At 36.8% G+C, this 23,564-nt stretch overlaps 1 protein-coding gene and 1 pseudogene across 1 annotated transcript; one reads left to right on the forward strand and one right to left on the reverse strand.

The window, feature by feature from the left end:
• Window positions 1-6,003: 6,003 nt before the first annotated feature.
• LOC149217156 (putative receptor-like protein kinase At1g11050 pseudogene) lies at window positions 6,004-8,662 on the forward strand (annotated as a pseudogene).
• A 4,599-nt stretch (window positions 8,663-13,261) lies between these two features.
• LOC149217157 (uncharacterized) lies at window positions 13,262-14,473 on the reverse strand. Its single transcript, XM_089390147.1, has one exon. The coding sequence runs from the start codon at window positions 14,471-14,473 to the stop codon at window positions 13,262-13,264; it is 1,212 nt and encodes a 403-aa protein (XP_089246273.1).
• Window positions 14,474-23,564: the final 9,091 nt, after the last annotated feature.

The raw sequence follows: 23,564 nt of genomic DNA on the forward strand, positions 1-23,564 counted from the left end.
TCCATGCACTTAAGAAATGGCGACCCTACCTAATGGGAAGACACTTCAAGGTAAAAACGGATCATGATAGCCTTAAATACTTTTTAGAACAAAGATTATCCTCTGAAGAGCAACAAAAGTGGGTCACAAAGATGTTGGGTTATGACTTTGAAATCATCTACAAAAAAGGGAAGCAAAATGTGGTGGCAGATGCACTCTCAAGAAAGGATGAGGATGTGGAAGCATTGTTGTGCGCCATTTCTATCATCCAACCAGATTGGATAAATGAAGCAAGGGAGGAATGAAAGAATGACGAAGAAGTGTGGGCACTTATTCGAAAGCTACAACAAGATTCCAGTACGTCTGATACATTTAGCTGGAAAAATGATTCGTTATGGTACAAAGATCGCTTATACCTCTGTAAGAATTCCCAGCTAAAACAAAAGATTCTTATGGAATTGCACACTTCTCCCTTAGGAGGGCACTCAGGATTTTTAAAAACTTACCACAGGGTTAAGAAGGAATTTTTTTGGGATGGCCTTAAATCAGATATTCAAAAGTTTGTGGTAGAATGTTTGGTTTGCCAACAAAATAAAGTTGAAACAATTAAGACATCGGGTCTATTACAACCTTTATCCATTCCAAGCCAACATTGGGAGGAGGTATCAATGGATTTTATCACAGGTTTACCCAAGTCTGAGGGAAAGAGTGTCATCATGGTGGTAGTTGACAGACTTACCAAGTATGCACACTTTTGTGCATTATCACATCCATTTAAAGCCAGTACAGTTTCTACTGCATTTATGGAAACAATTCAAAAGCTACATGGAAACCCAAAGATTATTGTAAGTGACAGAGATCCCATTTTCACTGGAAATTTTTGGACAGAATTATTTTCTTGTCTTGGTACTCAGTTAGCTCATAGCTCATCTTATCATCCTCAATCTGATGGGCAAACTGAGATAGTAAACAAATGTTTGGAAGGATATCTTCGTTGCTTTGTATCTGATAAACAGACACAATGGGTCAAATGGTTGCCTCTGGCTGAATGGTGGTATAACACTTCCTTTCATACAGCAACAAAAATGACCCCATTTATGGCACTTTATGGGTATCAACCACCATCCATCACATCATATTTAAGAGAAAATTCTAAGGTTCAGGCAGTGGAACATCACATCGAACATCAACAACAAGTCCTCCAACTCTTAAAGGATAACCTCGTGTTGGCACAGAATAGAATGAAACAACAGGCAGATCAACATCGCAGTGAAAGAAGTTTTGATGTAGGTGATTGGGTATTCCTACGGCTACAACCATATAAGCAAATGTCCCTCAAGCAAGCTAAGAAGGATAATAAGTATTATGGTCCGTACAAGGTGTTGCAAAAGATTGGTACTATGGCATACAAATTGGAGCTTCCTGCAGCTTCTCGATTGCACCCAGTTTTCCATGTTTCATGCTTAAAGAAGGTTATAGGCGACAAGCTCCCAGTTCAAACAATATTGCTAGAACTTGACGAGGAAGGAAAAATTATATTGGAACCAAAAGCAGTTATAGAAACAAGAACTCGACAGCTATGAAATCGATCAATTTCAGAGTACCTTATCAAGTGGAAGAACTTATCTGCTGAAGATTCCACATGGGAGGATGAGAATTTTATGCAGAAGTATCCAGAACTACTCAAGCGTTGAGGACAACACTTTTTTGAAGGAGAGGGGCATGTTGGGTCCCTATAATACTAGTGATTACCCCATTACTATTGTAGTTATACCCCTTATTTATATTGTTGTGCCCCCATTGCCCCCATATTGTTATTAATGTGCCCATAAAATCCCTCTATTGTTATTTTTGTGGCTTTATATTATTATTGTTAGGTCGGCTGGATTATATTGTGACTACTTAGACTCCTATATATAGAAAGGAGGTTTTGTCATTGAATTCTAAGGCGTTGATCTATCTTTTCTATCTTTTCTTGAGCTGGTTTCATAACATATACATATGCACATTTGATCTAACCAACAAATAAAAGGATACGGTGCCAACATCAATCAACAAGAGAATCCAGAGGCTCACACATTCAACTTGGAATATGTGTCCCATGACCGTGGTCTTATCTTTCCTTTATTAACTTTATTACATGAACTTTTAACTCGGTGTTGTTACAACCTCAATTTATTCTAACTCTCTTATGGTAGCCCTTGAGCAATGCTTCTTGAAATTCACCTCATCTTTTCTTGCTTCCTTCTCCGCTTGCCTAACATATCTAGAGCTAAAGGCCCCCTTGCAAGGAAGATGTTGTCCCTTATCTTTTGTGTTCTCCCTCCGCTTATTATAATCACTAAAAGTCTATCAATGTGCAAGAGTTGCTCCCCACCATAGAAGAAAGAGGACTAGAAACTCTACCCAAAATTGTGAATCCCCCACTAATTTGGATGGAATCGAGAGATATGGAGAACAAGGGTACCCTTACAAAGCTTAGCAAATACAATTCCTTGCCTAATTATAGGCTCAAGGATGATAGTAGCGTCACCATTTCCTCCTCAAAAGTCAAGACATCCTTTGTACATTCCCCTAGCTTGAACTAAAGCACTTTTGGATGGAATCGAGAGATATGGAAAACAAGGGTACCCTTACAAAGCTTAGCAAATACAATTCCTTACCTAATTATAGGCTCGAGGATGATAGTAGCGTCACCATTTCCTTCCCAAAAGTCAAGACATCCTTTCTACATTCCCCTAATTTGAACTAAAACACTTTCTCTTTCTTATACATCCATCACCCACCACTAAAATATCCCCTTACATTCACCGAAGATTTATAAAATTATATTGGTTCTATACTACTCTGGTGCTAAAAAGAAATTCTATATATGATTACCCCTTCCCCTTGAATTATGTCACCTTTACATTCATTAACCTCAACCATGACACTCATATCCACCTATGTGCCAATCCTATAACAAATCCCTCAACCATCATGGTTGGAGAATCGACACACTAGTAATCCTCATGTGTTACTCCCCGAATAAATGAGCATATTAACGTGAATCGTAACCGAGCTAATCTCAAAATGTACCACCCCTCATCTTCCATTTCACCACCAAACACCCCATCTGTAGCTCCAATCTTATTATCATTACGTTCAAAATTTAACAAAAAATTGAAAATAGCTGGTTTTCGAGTATGAAAATCAAAATCCTCATGTCATTAATCAAAGAAATGGATGATTTGCAAAATGGATATAAAACTTTGTTAATTGTGTTACATTCAACGTGAAAAAATCGTCTTTGAGAATGTCATTTTTAATATTTGTTGAAAAATCATAGAAATGGATGATTTGTGAAATGGAGAGAAGACTTTGTTTCTTGTGTATTCAACGTGAAATGAGAAGTAAGAATGTGAGCTATACGTGTGCATATCGTCTTTGAGAATGTCGTCTCGTCTTTTAATATTTGTGGAAAAATCATAAAAATGAATGATTAGTGAAATGGATATAAAATTTTGTTTTTTTGTTGTTGTGTATTTAATGTGAAATGAGAAATAAAAAAGAATTGTTTTTAAGTGTGATTTTTTATATTTTCTGGTATAGAATTTGGTCCAGAAATTTGAAGTGAAATCTTGATTTGTGTTATTTAAATTGGTTTTTTGACTGTGTTTATGAATTTAGTACCTTAAAAAACTTCTAGGGCACTTCGATTGCGTAGCGGTTACCCATCAAACTTGTGATTTCAATAAATTCCTACAGAAAATCAAACTTGTGATTTCAATAAATTCCTACTCATAGAAAAACACAATTCGCCTGACCCAGGGATCAACCAGGGATCAACCAGGGAACATGAACGTGAGGTATATGTGTATTGTGCTATGTGAACAATTTGCCATTTAGTCTTTGGATGATATCCATTATATACTTATACTTATGCCAACCGTTTATTTAATTTTTGTATGCTACAGCTGGCAACTTCCGTTGGCTGTAACATCTGTGTTTCTGGAAAGTATTGGAGTAAAGCATGGCTGGCCAATTTTGCAAATGTTCATTGAAAAGTAGAGGATTGCTCACCTGGAAAGGTTCTGAGAAATTTTAAAAGTTTTTCAAAAACTACTTATGAGTCTGCAAATAGTGCTTTTAAAATTCAGTTTTACTTTTGTATGAGATTTTTTTTAATGTAACATGATGTTTTTAATGTTTAAAATATTTTGTCAGGGGAATATGTAAACCTACTCTTCATAAAATTATACTTAATTGAACGGACAGTTTTTTAATGTTTTATGTCAGGCAATGATTTTGTGATAATAAATTTAAAAAAAATAAAAAGAATAGTTTAAAGCAACTTTGAACATCCACTATCGACATACATTTCAAATTAAGGTCATTTTGCCTTGTTGGCATGGATTGTGGACTGGCTGTGCAGGTTGTTTTTTTTTTAAATTAATGAAGCCAAATAATTATAAAGCTTATATTTTCAAGAATATTTGATTTTGTATCATACTTTTGATTTTGTATCATACTAGTTGAGTAAAGCCTCTCGTATAATCTATCAATAATTTAATTTTTTATTTTTATTTTTTTTGTCATAGGTGTTTAATATTTAAGTTTATGGTGTTATTATTGCTATGTTTTTATGGTAATGTCAAATTTTTAAATTCTTAAAGTAAAAGTGATATTCTCTTTTATTTTTCATTTTGATTTTTCTATTTAAATTTTTAATATTACCATGAAATGATATATGATGTTTGAGGGTGGTTCCGACTTTATTGGATTGCATATGGAGAAATGGAGAAAGTAGAATTTTAGTTCTCACTCAAAATCCAAGAGACTTAATAGTTTTAGAGGATTTGAGGAATGGGGCATTGCAATGTTTCCATTGGATTTTGTGATGTATGAGGCTATTGAACTAGCATTTAATCAAGAACGTCAATCTCTCTATGTACCTTGATGTTAGTGGCATTGCTTGTCGAAACCCTCTATCATGATCCTACTAAAAATGTACCCATCACTCAAACAAAATCTTGAATTGACATGGTAAGCATTGTTTATCTTATTTTACTGTTTAAAAGGTGATAGTAATGATAAAGATCCCAATATATAAAAAGATTTTAATAATATGTAGGTATTTGTTGTGCCATGATTTTTTTTCTGGATGTTGGAAGTCATTTAAGTCTTGTTTTTAATATATTTTCCGTTCAAATATGGATTTCCCTGGGTATTATTTTAGTTATGTGCACTTGATGTTATTTTAGTTATGTGCATGCTTATATACTCTACAACTGATAAATTTTTCCTATAAATAATTTGAATTCTTATTTTAGTTATGTGCACTTGATGTTATTTTAGTTATGTGCATGCTTATATGCTTTACAAATGATAAATTTTTCCTATAAATAGTTTGAATTCGTATAAATATACTTAAATATATGTAATTTTCTTTAATATTTTATGTGTTTTTGATTTACTAATTTTAATCCGATTTTTTCACTGTTTGCCCATTAAGGGTTTAATAGTTCAATTGCAAGATAACACTGTTTTAAACTTCAAAATCTCTGTACAAAAAATTATAATTATATTAAACTGAAAGTAAAGTTTTATATTTTTTTTAAAAGTGAGATTGAGTCTCGATCTGAGTTAAAGGAAAATAAATCTATTCACTTGAATAAAGGGACAGAGTGAATATAAAATCGTTGAATAGCCACAAATGTCTCCCCTTATAACAGTGAAAGGAATTTTATAGCTAATCTTTGAAAAAGATTTACGCATGGTGTATCCGATTTATTAATAAGTTAATATCATTTTGTCCTCTGTACCGAAGGAATTCCCATAAAGTCGTTGGTTCATACTTTTCTTTCGCTTTTTAAAGTAAACCAACCAGTGAAAACATTATGGAATGGTCCCTTTGCAATGGATCCCACCTGTATTCGACCACGACGGGAGCTTTGCAGTCAGTAGAATCCCTTGGCCTGTTGCAGGAATCTTCACCCACATGCGATGAAAATTGAAGACAGTGAGCTTTGCAGTAAACTCCCGTACAGATATGATTATTAGTGTTGAAAGTTTACAGGTCTGAAAAGTCTACCGTAGGATTTTTCAATGTCAAAGTGCAAAGAAATCTTAAACTTATTTCAGACTTTTGAAGGTTTCATTTGTATGGGTTGTTTGGCCATTTGGAGGTAGTTCTACGAAACTACTCTGTCAGGATTGAACTCAGGACATTGAGAGGTCACGAGCCCACCATCCACGTTTTCCTGGAGACTTCAAGGCTTGCCCTAGACTATCATGTCCATAAAACTACACGCCTCCATGGAAATAAATGGAAGTTTCTGGAAGAGAAAGAAAGGCTATATATCTGCAGAGTAAAGAATGGAGTTTGAAGCATAATCTTGGTTTTGGGCACAATTTTAGGTTCTCTGAATTTTTCCTTCACTGGCATTTTGGTAAAACGAAAATGAAGCTGGAGTCTGTGCTATTGCTGTTTTTATTTTATTGGGCGTTCGCTGATGCAGAATGCCCAATGGATCTACACTATGTGCGTCAATGGCAGTGGGATAAGTCGTCTTGTGAATCACACATTAGCGGCGGCAGTGATAGCCCATGCTGCCAGACGTTGCTGAGCTTGTTCGCCGTAGGATTAGCTGAGCATTTGAGAGACGAATCAATGTTCGAGCTTCCCAACAATGCCTCTGCCATTGCCTGTCTTGGGCACTTTCAGGAGCAGCTCGAAGCTCTTTCTCTTTCGTCAGACTTGGTGTCAATCTGTTGGAAGAATAATACTTCTGGGTTTATATCGAGCCCACAACTCTGCGCTGGCATACAAACAAAACAGGACTGGACGAGCAAACTGGGGAGTACTCAGCTGGATTCTGCTTGCAAAGGAGACCTCTCAGATCTGGGCGCTTGTCAGGCATGCAAGGACAGCGGAGACCTTGTTCACAAAGAGCTGGTAAGCATGTATAACTTGACAAGCGAAGCGACCAGTAAGAAATGCTATTATTTCACTTGTCTGTATGCCGCTGGAGTGGCTAATGAGTTCGGCCCCAAGAGAAGAAGCACTGCTTATTGTGTCTTCCGTGTGCCCTTCGTCCACACCCATTCGCATTCCCGAGCTCTGGCCTACGGTTTCGTGGCCGTTGCCGCCGTTCTCTTCTTATGCGCGCTCGGGCTTCTCTACCGCATGTGGCTTAGGACGAGGAAACGTAAGGCTGTGCACAGGGGATTCGTGAGGCGCAATGAGGAACTTCTGAAGGCAGCCGTAAGACCCAACACGGGGGCCGTTTGGTTCGGCATTGAAGAAATCAAGACCGCCACTGCTAATTTCAGCGACGCCAATCTCATCGGCCAAGGGGGATTTGCGACGGTGTACAGAGGAACACTTCCGGACGGTCGGCGGATCGCGGTAAAAAGAATCAGAAACTGCACACCGGAAGGCGATCCTGAATTCCTGAACGAAGTGGAGGTCATCAACAATATCAGGCACAGGAATCTGGTCGTTTTGAGAGGCTGCTGCGTGGCCAGCGACGAGACCGAAGGGCACCAGCGGTTTCTGATATACGATTACATGCCCAATGGAACTCTCGATGACCACATCTTTGGAGCAAAATCCACGGTCAGATCTTTGAGCTGGCAACAGCGCCGGAATATCATCCTGGGCACAGCGAAGGGGCTGGCTTATCTGCATAACGGTATTGAGCCGGCGATTTATCACAGAGACATCAAAGCGACCAACATTCTGCTAGATGACGATATGAATGCCCGTGTAGCCGATTTTGGTTTGGCGAGGATCACGACTAAAGAAGCAGAAACCCATATCACGACCAGAGTAGCAGGAACGCACGGCTACTTGGCCCCAGAATATGCTCTCTACGGACAGCTGACAGACAAGAGTGATGTGTACAGTTTCGGCGTTGTGGTGTTGGAGATCATGAGCGGCAGAAAAGCTCTGGAAGCTACTTCGTATTCGGAACCTCATTATCTCATCACGGATTGGGCATGGACGCTAGTGAAAGAAGGCAGAACCAGTGAAATAATAGACGAGAGAATCCGGCAAAGCGGGGCGGAGAGCATGATGAAGAGATTTGTTTCAGTGGGTATTCTGTGCGCACATGTTATGGTGGCATTCAGACCTCGAATGGTGGACGCTGTGAGGATGCTGGAGGGTGAGGGCGACATTCCTGAAATTCCAGACAGGCCTTTGCCGCTTATGTTACATGGTCCGTCTCTGTTAGACCAATTAAACGATTCTTCCCTTTTTCCTTGTAGCATTTCTGGGCCTGCCTTCAGCGGATGTAGGTGACTGCATTTCTTCCATTAGAGCACTGCCCGAAGTGTGGGCGGTAATTGCAAAACATTTGATAGTAGACAGCTCAGTTCTGTGAAGTAATTTGTATTATAATTTCCAGCAAATTAGTTTGAATTTAAGTGTTTAGTTGGCATGTAAACTCATCGAACTTGTACCAGTCTGTGGTGCTCTCAGTGAACCTGTTGTTAATATATATAGTTGCGCTTCTTGGAAAATGAATGTTAATCCAATCTATGGCTGCCCATTCTTCCATGTCCCTGATACATTGATGAAATATTTTGTTGTCGCCGATATTGCTGTGGAATTAGCGGTGGATCGAATCTGAGCATTAAATCCTTCTTTACGGGATAACCGATGGCTTACATTTCCAATTGGGTTGAAGGCCTCCATGCTCATGCTTACCACTCACGGTTAGTGCGATGAGTTTCATAATTTCTACTTTAAATTTCTTAGATTTTTGAAGTGGGGATATGGCCTACATGTTCATCCTTATCGTTTACACTTAGTACGTGGAGTTTCATATTTTACAATTAAATGCCTCATTTTTCAAGGAGTAGGATTATGGCATCCATGTTCATGCTTTCCATTTGGTACCATTCATCATTCGCGTTTTAAAGGTGCTTTTTTTTATGCTGATTTTTTCCCTTCACTAAATTATTAGGTGGATAAATTACACTGATGCTAAGCATTTTTTTAATGAACCATTAATAAATAGAAAAGTTTAGTTTTGCAGTTTTCAGGTTATTGAGATCAAGATTTTTATAGTCCATGGCATAAAGTGTGGCTTATCGTGATAATTTTTATTTAATATTCAATACTGGCTAATTAAGAACTTACATTCTCTCTTTAGTGGACATGTTTGACATTTATTATAAATATTTAGCAAAATAAAAGTATAATAAAAAATAAAATTATAATAATTTGATTTGTTTTTTGAAAGAATATATATTTTTGAAAATTTTATATGTATATTTTTAAGAGTAAAATAAATATGTGCATAGACATGTTTATTTTGGAATATCTCTATGAAATATTCTAGTATGAAATTTTATCTTTAAAGTAGTTGTCATTTTTTGTTTTAATTAAATTGATTAATTAAAAATATCATATAAATAAGTGTCATATCAAGTGAGTTATGGTTTTTTTGAGCATGTGCTATTGATAAGCCATGGTATTAGCTCATGATATTGTAACAAAGTCTATTTACATATTATGAAGGTACATGGTAACGTGAATGCAAATCTCTGTTGTTAAAAATTCATGTTCCAAGTTTTATTTTAAATGTATTAAATTTTGACATACTTACTGTTTTTATAATAAATAAAAAAATTATTTAAAATATAGTTATCATTTAATTAGTTTTTATCATTTTTTAATTTTAATACTCTGAAATGTATAATGTAATTATAGTAGTTGGGAAAATAGTTTATTTTCAAACCTATATAAAATAGAGGGATATGTTGATCCCTTGTTATAAAGCTCAAATATTAAGCCTTCACTTCTCCATCAATGTGAAACGCAACATTATTCACAAAATCAGTTAAACTTGGAACTTGTCTATATGGCATTCTACTTGTAGTTCACAATATTTAACGACTCAAACTAATCCATTATCTAATTTAAATGAAAATTATAATTATTATTTTTTAATAAAATATATTATTTTGAAATAGCTAAGTGATTGAAAATAATTTATTCAAATTATCTCTCTCTCTCTCTCTCTATATATATATATTAATTCAGAATTATTTATATTAATTTATTTAATTTGTAATATTATTATTAAATTAATATAAAATATTGTCTCTAGGGTTTTGGATAGATGGTGAGTGGACATTCTCTTAAAGTACTTCTTGACGTGAAGTGATCAATTCAATTCCCCATTGGTTGATATATTGGACATGATGAAAATATAGTCCGACCAAACTTACACTATATATATATATATATATATATATATATATATATATATATATATATATTCATAGAGAAAAAAGCTTCAATATATTATATGAGAAATATAAGAGTCCAAAATTATCTGGATACATCCAAATTGTTCTAAAATAGTTTTGTATGCCACATAGTCTAATAAACTCCTATATTCAAAAAAGTACCAAAATATCTAAGTAGCCAAATACTATCAACTATCAAGTCTCTATGACTAGTACAGAGAATCATGATTATAGTGAGAAACATCATCTGGTGAGGCAAAATTTTCAAATCTGAGCACTAAAAATCTGGCAAAACAAAATCTTGGATCTGAAAAGTGGTTCCTTCCGAAAATATCTCGAGATGCCAAAGTCCAGGAGAGGAGGTGAGACCCATTTTAGAAAGTGTATCGGATGTAGAATTTTTGTCCCTGCTGATGTGTTCAATAGTGCTATCAACCATGCGGCTCCAACAGTAGTTGATCCTGTCTCTCCAACTGGTCAGGTGCTGCGCCAAAATGAGATTTCTCCTATTTACCGAATCAACCAATATCTTCGAATCTCCGAAGACAGCAACCTGCTGTATGTCAAGGAAAATACAAAATTTTAAAAGTCCTATGAGAGCTAAGGCTTCAGCCAAATTATTGGAGCCTTGACTTCCGTGCCAGAAAGTAGAAAAGTGTGTAGAATCATTTATCTTGATGTGGAAACCACAGCCACATTGTCACTTTTGTGCGGCCCCATCGAAGAATGCGGACGGATGAGAAGACTGTAGTGATAATGACCGAGCGGGAAATTTGTTCTTGTGTTTGACTTTCTTCTGAGGAAGAGATTCTAAATATACAGAGATAGAATCCAAGGTTTTAGCATATGAAGTTCTTGAGCTATTGAAGACGCAATGGTTGCGCCATTTCCAAATATACCACATGGATAGAATACAAATTCTACGCCATAGAATATGCTGCTCACTGCATCTTATAATCCATTCTTGGATCGAATCCTGCACACCAAGTTTAAAACCATAAACTCTTTCTAATTCCTGCCAAATATGAAAAGATTGCTTACATTTTAGATATATATGCAAATTTGAATCCTCGTCCACTCTGCATAACGAACAGATGTTTGGTCCATTCCATCCCCGCTTCATTAAATTCTCCCAGGTTAGGTTTCTGTTGTGAAATGCAAGCCAAGTAAATAGAATCATCTTCGTTGGGCAACCATCTTTCCAGAAGATTTGAGGGAAAATAGAGGAACCAAGTGATTGATGTCTGACCAACTGATGATAAATTCCATTAACTGATACGTCCTCTGCCTCATTCCGGATGTTCCAAGATAGGAAATCTGAATCTCTTGTTCTGAAAATACCGCCATTCTGTAGCCTCAACCTGATGCCATTCCAATGCTGCGCAATCTCATGGGGTATGTTCAATTCAACAACATCTTTCCACCGTGGAATGGGGCCTATCCATTCTGCAATCAATTTATCCCAATAAAAGAAACCTCTTCTGTGAAAATGATAAAGAAGGGGATCTGGGATATCAATTTCATCAGCCCCGCATTTGAAGCGGTCACTGCCAATAAGGATTTTATTCCCCGTTTGAAAATGCCAGATTAAATTCTTCAAGCAGAGCGCCTCAATCCTCCTGAAACTAAGCCATATGGGGGATCCATATGCTGCACCGATAGTACCTCTTCGGTACCAGAAATGGAAGTTCTTCTTTGCTAGATACTTCGATCGAATCATATGACTCCACGGTCCTTCACCTTGAATAGCTCTCCAAAAAGACTTGCACAAGAGAGCTCTTCCAAAAATTCTCAAATTGGTTAAACCCCAACCCCCCATAGTCTTAGGAAGAGTAATACTAGACAACTTAATGAGATGAAATTTACTCCTATCAGCATGACCCTCCCATATGAAATATGCAGAAAGCCTATTCATGTTGTTGATGATACTCACCGGAAAATGGTATAGATGCACCCAATATACATAGAGTTGATTCAAAACGGATTGTACTAATATAATTCTCCCTGCCACAGAAAGGCATCTATACTCCCAATCAGATCTCGAGTATCCATTTTCTTTTATCCCGAATCCCAAATACTTTATACCACTGCTGATATGTTGAGATTTTATACCAAATATCTCAGATAGCCAATGAACATCTTCCTGCTTGAGTTCAGAATGGTATATAATTGATTTATCCAAGTTAACCTGAAGTCCCGTAGCCCTTTGAAATTTTTCCATAATATTATGAAAGCGCATCCAAGTGGTCCTGCAAAACATGCCGAATAATAATATATCGTCAACAAAAAGGTTATGAGTCAGTGAAATGTTCCTGCATATTTTGAGAGGCCGCCATGCTTGATCGATCACAGCCTTATGAATATGTAAGCTGAGAGAGTCCATTGCCAGTATAAATAATAGAGGGGAGAGAGAACATCCTTGGCGCAGACCCCTCTCCGCACTGAAAAAAGGGGTAGGAATGTCGTTTATAATAATAGCGTATTCCACAGGATCGACACAAGCCATGATCCAGTTGATCATGTTGGTCCTCAAACCGATTCTAGCAAGTAAACACCTGATATATCCCCAATCTAAACAGTCATATGCCTTCCTGAGGTCTACTTTGATTAAGACCGCCTCTCTATTCTTTGAGTGGATGGAGAATAACGCCTCCTGTGTACCAGCGACAGCATCATGGATGCATCTCCCTTTAAGAAAACCATACTGTTCTTTTGATAATGACTCTGATAATACTCCTTTCAGCCTCTCTGCAATGATCTTTGATACAATTTTGAAAGAAATATTACATAAAGAAATCGGCCGATAGTCCTGAAAAGTCTGTGCATCCCGCTTTTTGGGTATGAGTGCTATGTATGTGGAGCATAATTGTTTGCTGATATTCCCCTTTATTCTGATCTCTTCCACCATCTTTAACAGATCATCCTTTATATATTCATAGAAATGTATAAGAAATTCTATAGACCAGCCGTCTGGTCCAGGGCTCTTGTCCCGGCTGAATGATTTCATGGTCGCCATCAATTCCTCCTCTGAAATAGGCTAGTATAGCTGATCATTTTTTTCATTATCAAACATCACTGGGTAAACTTCTATACCCCACAATATATCCTGAAAACTTCTATATTCCATCCTTTGATATTGCTTTTTGAAATGAGCCACCGCTTCCTTTGATATATCTTGCTGAGAGTATAAATAGCCTCCATTACCATCACTAATTTTCCATATTGAGTTTTTGACCCTTCTAGCATTGGCGAATCTATGGAAAAACTTCGAGTTTCGATCGCCTTCTTTCATCCATATAGCCCTGCTTTTCAGGCGCCAGAAAATTTCTTCCTTCTTCAGGATATGCAGTTTCTTTTTTTGGAGACTCTTGATGCGTTGTCTCCTTTCAAAGGTTAAAGAGTCATAATCCGTAGAATTTGCAGCATTATCTAGTTCCTTTTGGATATCTCGAAGTTCTTTTTTATTGGATTGTCTTTTCTGAAACTGCCATTCTTTAACAATTTTCCGGATTTTGATCATCTTGTTCATAAAATTCATCTGATGAGAACCAGCTCCGCTTGCTGCAAACTCTCTCCACGCTTTTACAACAGTGTCATTAAAATCAGGCTCCTCTAGACATTGTATATTGAATTTAAAGGGGACTCCTTTCCTGATTCCCATAGATTTCCATCCAAGAACTATCGGCCAGTGGTCCGATATGAAGCAGTTTTCTACCGAAGAAAATGGCATGCCGAGGACATCTATCAGGGTGGCATGTAAAAGGAATCTATCTATCCGCTTTGCAATGAAAGCCTCTTCGCTCCTTCCATTGTCCCAGGTGGGCAGAATTTTGGGCGGAAGTATGTCAATGAAATTCTTCATAAGAAATTCATTCCTGATCATAGCAGCATTTGGATCCATCTTCTTACTTTTACCCCATAATTCATCCGAGCTGAAAGTAATATTAAGGTCACCTGCAATCAACAGTGAATCAATATCAAAAACTTCCGATGCAAATAGACCTTCCCAAAATGCCGATCGGTTCCTGTATGGAGCATATATGTTCAGAATGTTAATGGGACATCTAAAACCTCTAACTTGCGCCGAAATAAGAATGCCAGCAATGCAACTGTATGCCTTCGCACATATCCATTGAGGATCCCACAAAACAGCTAGTCCACCAGATAATCCTACGGCATCAATAGCAGAGATGTGCCATTGAGGAAGCATTTTCCGAAAATAGGATATAGTGACAGGTACAGAATGCATAGTTTCTTGGATTAAAATGATTTTAGGACTCTTAGACAAAAAAAGGTTTCTTAAGGCCAAGAACTTCAGGTCTGCTCCCAGGCCTCGAATATTAACAGATAATATGAAATTCATTTGGAAGGAAGATCGGCCTTTCCAGCTCTAAGAGGCCTGTCAACAGAGATATCAGTAATGGGAACATCCACCAGCGATAGATTCCTGATACAACAATCAGATACAACACCCCTCCCCCTGAAATGCCTACTACCCCTGTTGTTCTTCCTTCTCACAGTGATATTCATAGCAGATGTAGGGCTGATCCTAGGGGAAATAGGAGACTTAGGTTTATGAACAGTGAGAGGTAAAAGAGCAAGAGATTTCTTGGACAACAGATAGTCTAAATCGCTACCAATCGAATTGATAGGCGATTGAGTCGGGGAGTTAGCAGGAGTGGGAGATATCAGAGATTCAATGCCTTTATCCCCAGGAGTAGATTCTTTATCAAGGGGCGATAGAGGATATCGATGGAGTCGATGATCAGATTTGACAGAAGAGAGAGGAATAGGAGGCAAATTCGGGACATTTTGATCCCCGATCGGTTCCATTGGATGATTCGGTGGAAGGGGAATCTCAAACTCAGAGGCAGTTTCCAATTCCGGCATAGACGGAGATATCCGGAGTAAAGGATCAGAAACAATCGGCCGAGTGGGAGTATTCTGATGTTCAGCGTTCGGAGAATATGAACTGAGGGGATGAGGAGAAATATTTGGGGAAATAGATTTCTCTGAATTCAAAATAGGACCCTTTGAGCTATAAGAAAATTCTGTAAATTTTGTGAGGCCATGATGTTTTCGACCAAAATATTGCCATCTCGGACAATGCTTAATTAGGTGTCCAGTATGATGACACGCAGCGCACCTAAAAGGCACACCCCAGAAGTCCAATCTTTGTCTGATGGACAATTCTCTCCAGCTGATGTCGATATGCTCCGGAAACCCACCCCTGAAAGATCTATCAATCAGAATCCAAGCAATACGCTTGTCTTGCTCCCCCCGACACCAGGGGTCAACATAAACACATCTTCCAATCGTGTTACTAATCTCAGTAAGTGTCTCAGATGACCAGAATTCCAGTGGTAGACCAGGTAGTTTCATCCAAATAAGATTATTAGAAGGAGTGTTTCTAAGGGGATTAAATCCCAGGTACCACCTGTGTAGAGAAAGAAAACTACGGCCATATACCCATTGATGGTTTAAAATGGCTTCCAGATCCCCTGCATTAAGAAAATGAAAACAAAACCATTCTTTTAATAGCTTAGCAATAATCGGGATATACCCAATGATGGGTTTCCACTGAACTTCTAACTAGTCTCTCATCTAATTGTTGTTCAACTTCGGGAAATGCCACCGTCCAATTAAGGCTTTATCATGAAGACTATCAATATGCTTAGTCAACTGAAAACTGTCAATTCGAATAGCTCTCGGAGGTTGAGAAGTCTTTGCCGGCTTATGACATTTGTAGGAGTGATCCCCAGAAGGAACATTGCCAAGTTGATATTTATCCACATCTGAAACATGTGGAGGGTTCGAAGGATGTACCAACATTTCATCCAAGGTGGAGGGCCATTCAGAAGACAGTCTGGCTTTGTAATGGAGTGATGCAGCCTGTATGGCCGTGTGGACCATAGCCTTCGTGGCTGATGAATCAGATTTAATTTCCATCAAAAGAAAAGGTCTGGTACATGACCTCAATTAAACCCGAGAAATGACTAAATAAGGATTTGGACGTACACCGCTATCAGCAATGGAATGAGGCGGACAGAGCAAAGGACAGGATAGAGATGGTTCTACCTAAAGAATCTTCAGACAGTACAATCAAAGTACACCTCGGGATGGGCCGAGCACTAACTCGAAGAGGAAAGTCTAATTAAAAAAACATGCCAGCCACCCACAAAGATATCATCCAGATATAGATAGATTATGAAGATAGGACTTCATAACTATCGACGGCGCTAATGACCAACCCACATTTATATCCGTCCTATACAGGTCTGGAGAAAATTAAGGCCATTAATACTGCTAGTCCCAAGGTGGTAAAATTTAAAATCATTCCGGAAAAACCAAAAAAATACCAGAGATCTAAAACCAGATACAGGATCCAGAGAAAATAGGCAAATTCCAGAGACAGAACCCGGTATGCATGTTAGAGGATGGCCATAGATGAAACAAATTCATGAGAATTCATTCTGGCATGTAAAACAGCAACAAAAGCACATATCACATATGCACCACCATGGTCCCAGTTTGGACCGGAAATCTGTACATGGTTTAGAAATAAAACAGAAACTCTGGAAACTGAAACAATTGACCCAAGACCAACAAATACTGGTGAATTTAAACATGAAATTTGTCCATAGACCACGATATAAGAAAACTGTTATCCGCTATAAAAGGAGAGCAATGATAATATCAAAGAGGGGGGATATATATAAACTATGGAAGTCCCTGAATTCCAATACCCGGATAACAGTAATTTCTAATTTAGATGCCCGAAAAACAGAATGATAAAGTAGGAGTTTCTTATAAACATACCTGGTAGTGCCGACAGACCGAGATGGGGTGCTTTTGATGAAGAGTGAAGTCGGAGCTTGTCCATCAACTGAATGGAGCGAGCAGTTAACTCGGCAGAGAGATATGATGGGTTATGATTTACAGTCGAAAGATGGAAAATAGCATAACAGAAGCTAATATTTGGTCATAGGACGTCTCAGGAGGCTGGAATATGGAGCGACAAGAAAAATAACAGTCGAAAAAGACACAAAGTATATAGAAAATAGCTGCATGAAGGATGAAATGTCAGTTCTCCAGGTGTCAATGTGCATGTATACGCACCTGCGAGTGGTCTAGCTTACCACATATCGATTCACGGATAGGCTGAAGGCTGTGACAAGGAAAAGCACCCCATTCGGTCGTCGTGCACACCAGTCGTTAAATTCCCAGGATGAACCATATTATATATAATTATAATTTATTGTATTTATCTATATTTCAGATTTGTTTAGATTATATCATGATTAATATCAAAATTAGCACTTAATTTATAAATAATTTTCCAAAAATAATATAAAATAAAAATGTAAATATTATATTATTTAATTATTTAAATGATTATTATTATTATTTATTATATAATTTTTATTCCACGGTATTTTTTAATTATTGAAATTGTATTTTTAAATATATTAAAAGATATATTAAAATTATGTTTTTAAATAAATAAATAAATTTAATATTTTTCACTATTAAGTATAAGAGTGAAATTGAGTAAAAATATTAATAAAATACATAATTAAATATGAAGGTGGAGGGAAAGAAAGATATTGAGCAAAAAAAATTATAATAATATGTTTTTGACCAATATTTCCATCCACCCTTACTCTTATCCTTACCATTATATAGAATGTTTTGCTCAATATTGCCCCTAACCTTAACTCTGGCTCCTAGAATGTTTTGCCCATATCTCTCCCAATGTCAACTCCCACCTCAATATATTTTAGAGTGGGGTTGGGAGAAATATTGGAAAAAATGTACTTGTGGGTAGGGATTGAGGGAAATATTGGGCAAAAACTATGTTTGGGGGTGATGATGGGGAAATAAAATGCCAAATATTTTCCCCAAACCACACTATAACTTTCAAATATATTTTGAAAATAAAATGCCAAATATTCCCCACCCACATATTTTAGCCAATATTTCCACCAGCCTTCTCATTTATATTTTGCCCAATATTTTCCTCCACCCAAATCTTTTAATATATGATATTGAAAATGGTGGTAAAAAAAATATTGAGCAAAACATATCATACTAATATGTCACTCTTATATATTCTATAATTCTTTAAACTTTACACTATGAGACTCGGAGTAGGGATGAAGTGAATATTCAAAAAAAAACATTATAATATTTTTTTTCAATATTTTTCTCAACCCTATTTATATCTTCATATATTTTATAATTTTTTTTAAATTTAAAAAAAATAAAAACAAATAACTTTATATCATAATTAGTGAAATTAAGATAAAAAAAAAATTAAGCCTAATATAATAAATTATATCATAATTAGTGAATATAATAAATCATATCATAATTAGTGAAAGTAAGATGGAAAAAAAATTTGAGCCCAATATATTATAGTAAGGATGAAAGTAAATATTGGAAAAACCATATTATTATAATATCAAAAAATTGAACCTAGTATATTATAGTAAGGGTAAAAATAAATATTAACAAAAACATATTATTATAATATCTTTTACTCAATAAGTCTCTTCTCTCACTTGCATAAATTCTATAATAATCAAATTTAAATTTAAAACATATATAAACAATATCAATACGCCTCTTCTCTCACTTTCATAATATGTCTCTTCTTTCACTTTCATAAATTCTATAATTTAATTTAAATTTAAAATATACATAAACAATAACAACGAGCAAATATATAAATTATAAATAATCCAACTAATTAAAGTATAAAATATAAATAACCCAACTAGACGAAATATATAGTATAAAATATAAGACAACCGGCCAAAATTTAAATTATAAATAACACAACTAACTGACATATTAAAAAAATATAATTAAGATATTGGAATTTATATAAAAATATATAACCTAATTTACTTAAAAAGGAATAAAATGGAAGGGTATAGTTGTCGATTCTTTTCGTATTCCATGTTCTACCGAGAATATGTACAAATGATACTATTAAAATTAGTAAAGTTAGATGCTAAGGATCATGAATGTCGTTCATTTATTTTATTTTAATGCTAAAATGGGTCATAAATGCTTTTATACTTTTGGAAACTTTTGGGCAATAACGCTGATACATGCTTACTCTATGTCTAAATAAGTAAAGTTAGATGCAAGGCCCGTGGATGTAGTTCATTTACTAAAAAATGATAACAAAGTCTCTATAAATGTTTTTTATAAATTTTATTAAAAAAGTTGATGCTAATTTGAATAACAATTTTATCAAACAATATGTTTTTTTGGGAAATCAGAAATGGGAAAATAATTTTGTTATGGTTAGACTTATAGTATTAGAGAGAAAAATTATTTGGTAGACAAGATTTGAATGACTTATTTTTGTACATAACTAGCAGGAACTTCTACACAGTGGATCATTATTAGAAAGATGCCCTGAATAATGATGGTTGGAGGAAATGGAAGGAACGCCAAGATTGACCTCAACCCCCTGAGTTAGATCAATGGAAGTAACTGGATAGAGAGTTAGAATCCAGGAAGCTCACAGGCCAAAATGTACTAGACATTCTTCGATGGGGATATACTACAAAGGGAATATTTACCATCAAAGAGGCTTACTATTTAAAGGAAAGATGGGAGTAGGGGCATCACCATCCAATTTGGAAGAAGCTCTGAAAAGGTGGGTGGTGGTCGAAAGTTGCATACATTCTCTCGTTGGTATGTAGGGGTAGAATCCTCACTTGGGATCAACTACAAAAAAGGGGTATCTATGGACCCTTGTATTGTATCATGTGTGGTCAACATAATGACGATCTCAAACACCTGTTAAATCCATGCCCTTTTGCAGTTCAAAATTGGCACCACGTGGAAGATCTCTTTGGAAGGATGGATAGAGACCATCAGAGCATTAGAGAAACCATCCTTCTATGGTGGACATGCCTCTTCTCAAGCCTAGTCTTAATCGGGCTTGGGGACTATCTCTAGACTCCACGCTTTGGGCTATATGAAAAGAGAGGAACTGCAGGACCTTTTAGAATAGCCAACAATCTTAGGAAGCAGTATGGGAGGGAACCATCCAGAATATCCGGGAAACAATCTTGGCTAAGAAATGGCAACCAGATGACTAGCAAGTTGCTCCCCAAGAGGCTAGAATCCTACACCACCTAAACCTATCACCATCAATGATGTAGATTTTCCTGTAGATTCACAAGCTCATTTAATCTACTAAAACAAGAGACAAGAATCTACTTCTACTCTTTACAGCGGAAGCCCATAAAGATCGATGAAAAAAATAATTGACAAGAGGAATAATATCAATGGCACATAACACAATAAGTATACGGGAAAGCCACAGCTCAAAACCCCACTATCTGTATTGCATTAAATCAGAAATCCAAGATGATAATACAATGCTTGTTCTCACAAGAACAATCCCAACACTCAGTAAAATCAATCTCCAACTCACAAGCAAACTCTTCGCCAACACTTAGCCAATTCTATAGCTCTCCGAGTCCCTATTTCCTTGGAAAATTCCTATGGTTGATTAGCCCATCTTAAAGGGAAATCAGTGCATCCAAAAGTGTGCAATCCCTTCAAGGTTCAGTTCCTTATTGCATGCACCATCTGTACAACTTAGAAAATTATACAACAAATAGTACATTATCTCTGCACTCTAGTCTCAACTAGGTCTTTCTCAGAATCGACATGCATGAGTTTCTGATGAGGGAATCTTTAGCTAACTAGAGTAGCACTAGTTAATGCATTAGTGCACCAACTGATTGTTAACTCACTATTAGTTCCTCAAACAGTTTGCAATTAATTTAACTGGACTTAACTCAGTAAACTAAATTAACTAATTATAACTCACAATTAACTCATCCTGGGCCCCTATAATATAGGGACAACATATACATGACTTCATAAAGACTTCCAACTCGAAATTCCTAGGTTAACTAAGTCAACTCACTCTAGTTAACTATTACAAGTTGCTATGAGAATATTATTCGATTCTAATTCTTTGTTTAGTTCAAGGACAAATTAAACTGGAATTTTTGGATTCTATTTTTATCATTTCTTATTGCTATTTTCGACACTCCTTGTCAACAAGAAAGGAATTCAACTTGATCCCATTCTTGAACCTTTGGATTGTTTTGCATGCAACACTTCTCTCTAGTGTTGTTGCTCTAACAACTCTAGAAACAAAACAAAAAAACATCCAACTTGAACCAGAACGATGCCTCTGTCATCAAAGTTTCTGACTCTTATTACCTCTGTCAACTGAAAACTCTGTGCCTATGTTGACTCTACCTTTCTGCACTATTTTCAACCCATCTCTATGCTTTTTCAGTATTTGACTGCTCTAGCCTTTGTCACTTTCATCTTTGATTTCATCAATCCCACTAATTCCTCCCGCTACAATGTAATTTGGGCTCTCGTAACAAGGTATGATCCATGAGATAAAACCACTCAATGGACCCTGCCCAATTTCAAAACTCTTAGGACTATCACTTCACATCACCCCACCTCACACCTGGAGGTATGACTACATGTGATCCCTCTGCCCACTTGGATCAAAATTCCCCCTACTAGATGTCTCTGCATGACTGGATGCCTCCACTCGGTCTCCGTTCAACTTCTCCAATTGTGGCTGCTCCATAATTATCTGAGACTTCTTCTTCTCTTCTCAAGTGGATCTATCCTCCTGGTCTCCTCTCAGCTCCTCCAATTGTGGTAACTCCACAATTTCCTAAAGTTGCTTTTGAGGCTTCTTCTGGGGCTGCATGTTGAGAGGCAATTTACTCTCCCTCTCAACCACCAAGTCACTAACATTTGCCTTGCTCCTCAAGGCTTTGCATGCATCTTTAACCTCAAGAACATATAAGTTCTTGACCCGTGCACCGATTTGTTTCACCTATCCCGTGGTGATTGTTAGGTAAACTTGACTCGAGATGGATTCAAAGTTGACCAAGTTAAAGAGTGATGGTTTTGGGGCACATGGTATTGTGCACCCATGGTTTTCTGCCTGTGGTATTGCATGTAGTGGAGCCTATAAAAGGCTGGGAATACTTCATTGTAATGTAGGCCTGGAGGTGAGCAGTAAAGGCTCACTTTGTCGGATTGGCCAGGGTTTTGCCCAATGCTAATGAGATCTCATTGGATTGGGTTTTTCCCCAGATTTAGGGTTTTCCCAGTTAAATCTTGTGTGTATTGTTTATGTGATTACTTGTTGCTCATTATTTTATTATTCCTCTCTGTAAATATCAGTAAATCTTGGTAATAATTTATCTTTCTCCGGTAAATCCCTAACAAGTGGTATCAATGCCAAGAATTGGCTTCAAAGAGAGAAAGGGTAGCCAAAAATTTATGGTCTAATGAATAAAGCTCTCAAGATTTGCTATATCGATGTAGATCTATGATCATTTGATCTCCATATAGAATCAAGAAGGGATTTACTAAATCATTTTAGGTGGTAAAAGGATCACAGTAACAACGTTGCATTGGTCGAAGAGCTGGTGGATAGAGAAATATGCATGAGAAGAGAACGAATCTTCTATGTAGAGTTTCATTGTCAACATATTTGCGTATGAAAAGAAGCTAGATCTAGTCATATCTAATGTGGATATGTGGATTATATCGGCGGGGTGCCTCCTTCTATTATAGATCCCTCATCTTCTTCGGGTCCCAATCGCCCTTCCACCCTACCCACACAGAGCCGAGCATGAATGAAGAAAATAAATTGGTGGCATCGATGGCACTGCTGGAATTCTCATGATGAATGCCAGAAATGTGGTTTTCATGGCCTATGAATGTATTCTCGAAGAGCGGCAAGGCTAAGAACTGATGCTAGAAAAGGCGTTGATGACCGAGAATGAAAGACTCAGAAAACACCCAAGTAGCAGCTTTGTATGAGGAATTTGATAGATAGATATATCACAGAATGTAGATCTGGTCCTTTGTTTTAAGAAGAGGAAAAGCAATCATAGTGATTCTTTAAAGGAACCGAAATAGGTTCCTATTGCCATAGGGTCTTCCGCTAATGGCGTCGAGATTTCTAGAGGTTGCAAAAGTCGAGATCGGTTGCCGTGGGAAGGAAGCATTTTTCTAGGTATGGTTACCTTTGGGACAATAAATCTAGAAGCAAAAATGTTTATTGCACACCCTCTATATTAAAGGAGTAGAAATCGTTGCCAGAGGAGGAGGAAAAGTGTTTGAATAGCATGAAGGATGTTAATCTTCATGGCGATGGTCAAAACAAAGAGATGGAGACTTTCCTCATTTGGAGACTCAGCTCTATGAGTCGTTTTGGCCATGAATCTTTCCAACGAGTTGGAGCTGTTATAGTT

The sequence above is a fragment of the Pinus tabuliformis genome, chromosome 1_1 (genome assembly GCF_031772625.1).
Source record: "Pinus tabuliformis cultivar Carrire ecotype Pingquan chromosome 1_1, CPIR1, whole genome shotgun sequence".
Lineage (NCBI taxonomy): Eukaryota > Viridiplantae > Streptophyta > Pinopsida > Pinales > Pinaceae > Pinus > Pinus tabuliformis.

Coding starts and splice junctions, on each gene's coding strand:
- LOC149217157 (XM_089390147.1), bottom strand. CDS start 14,473: ATGCATTCTGTACCTGTCACTATATCCTATTTTCGGAAAATGCTTCCT.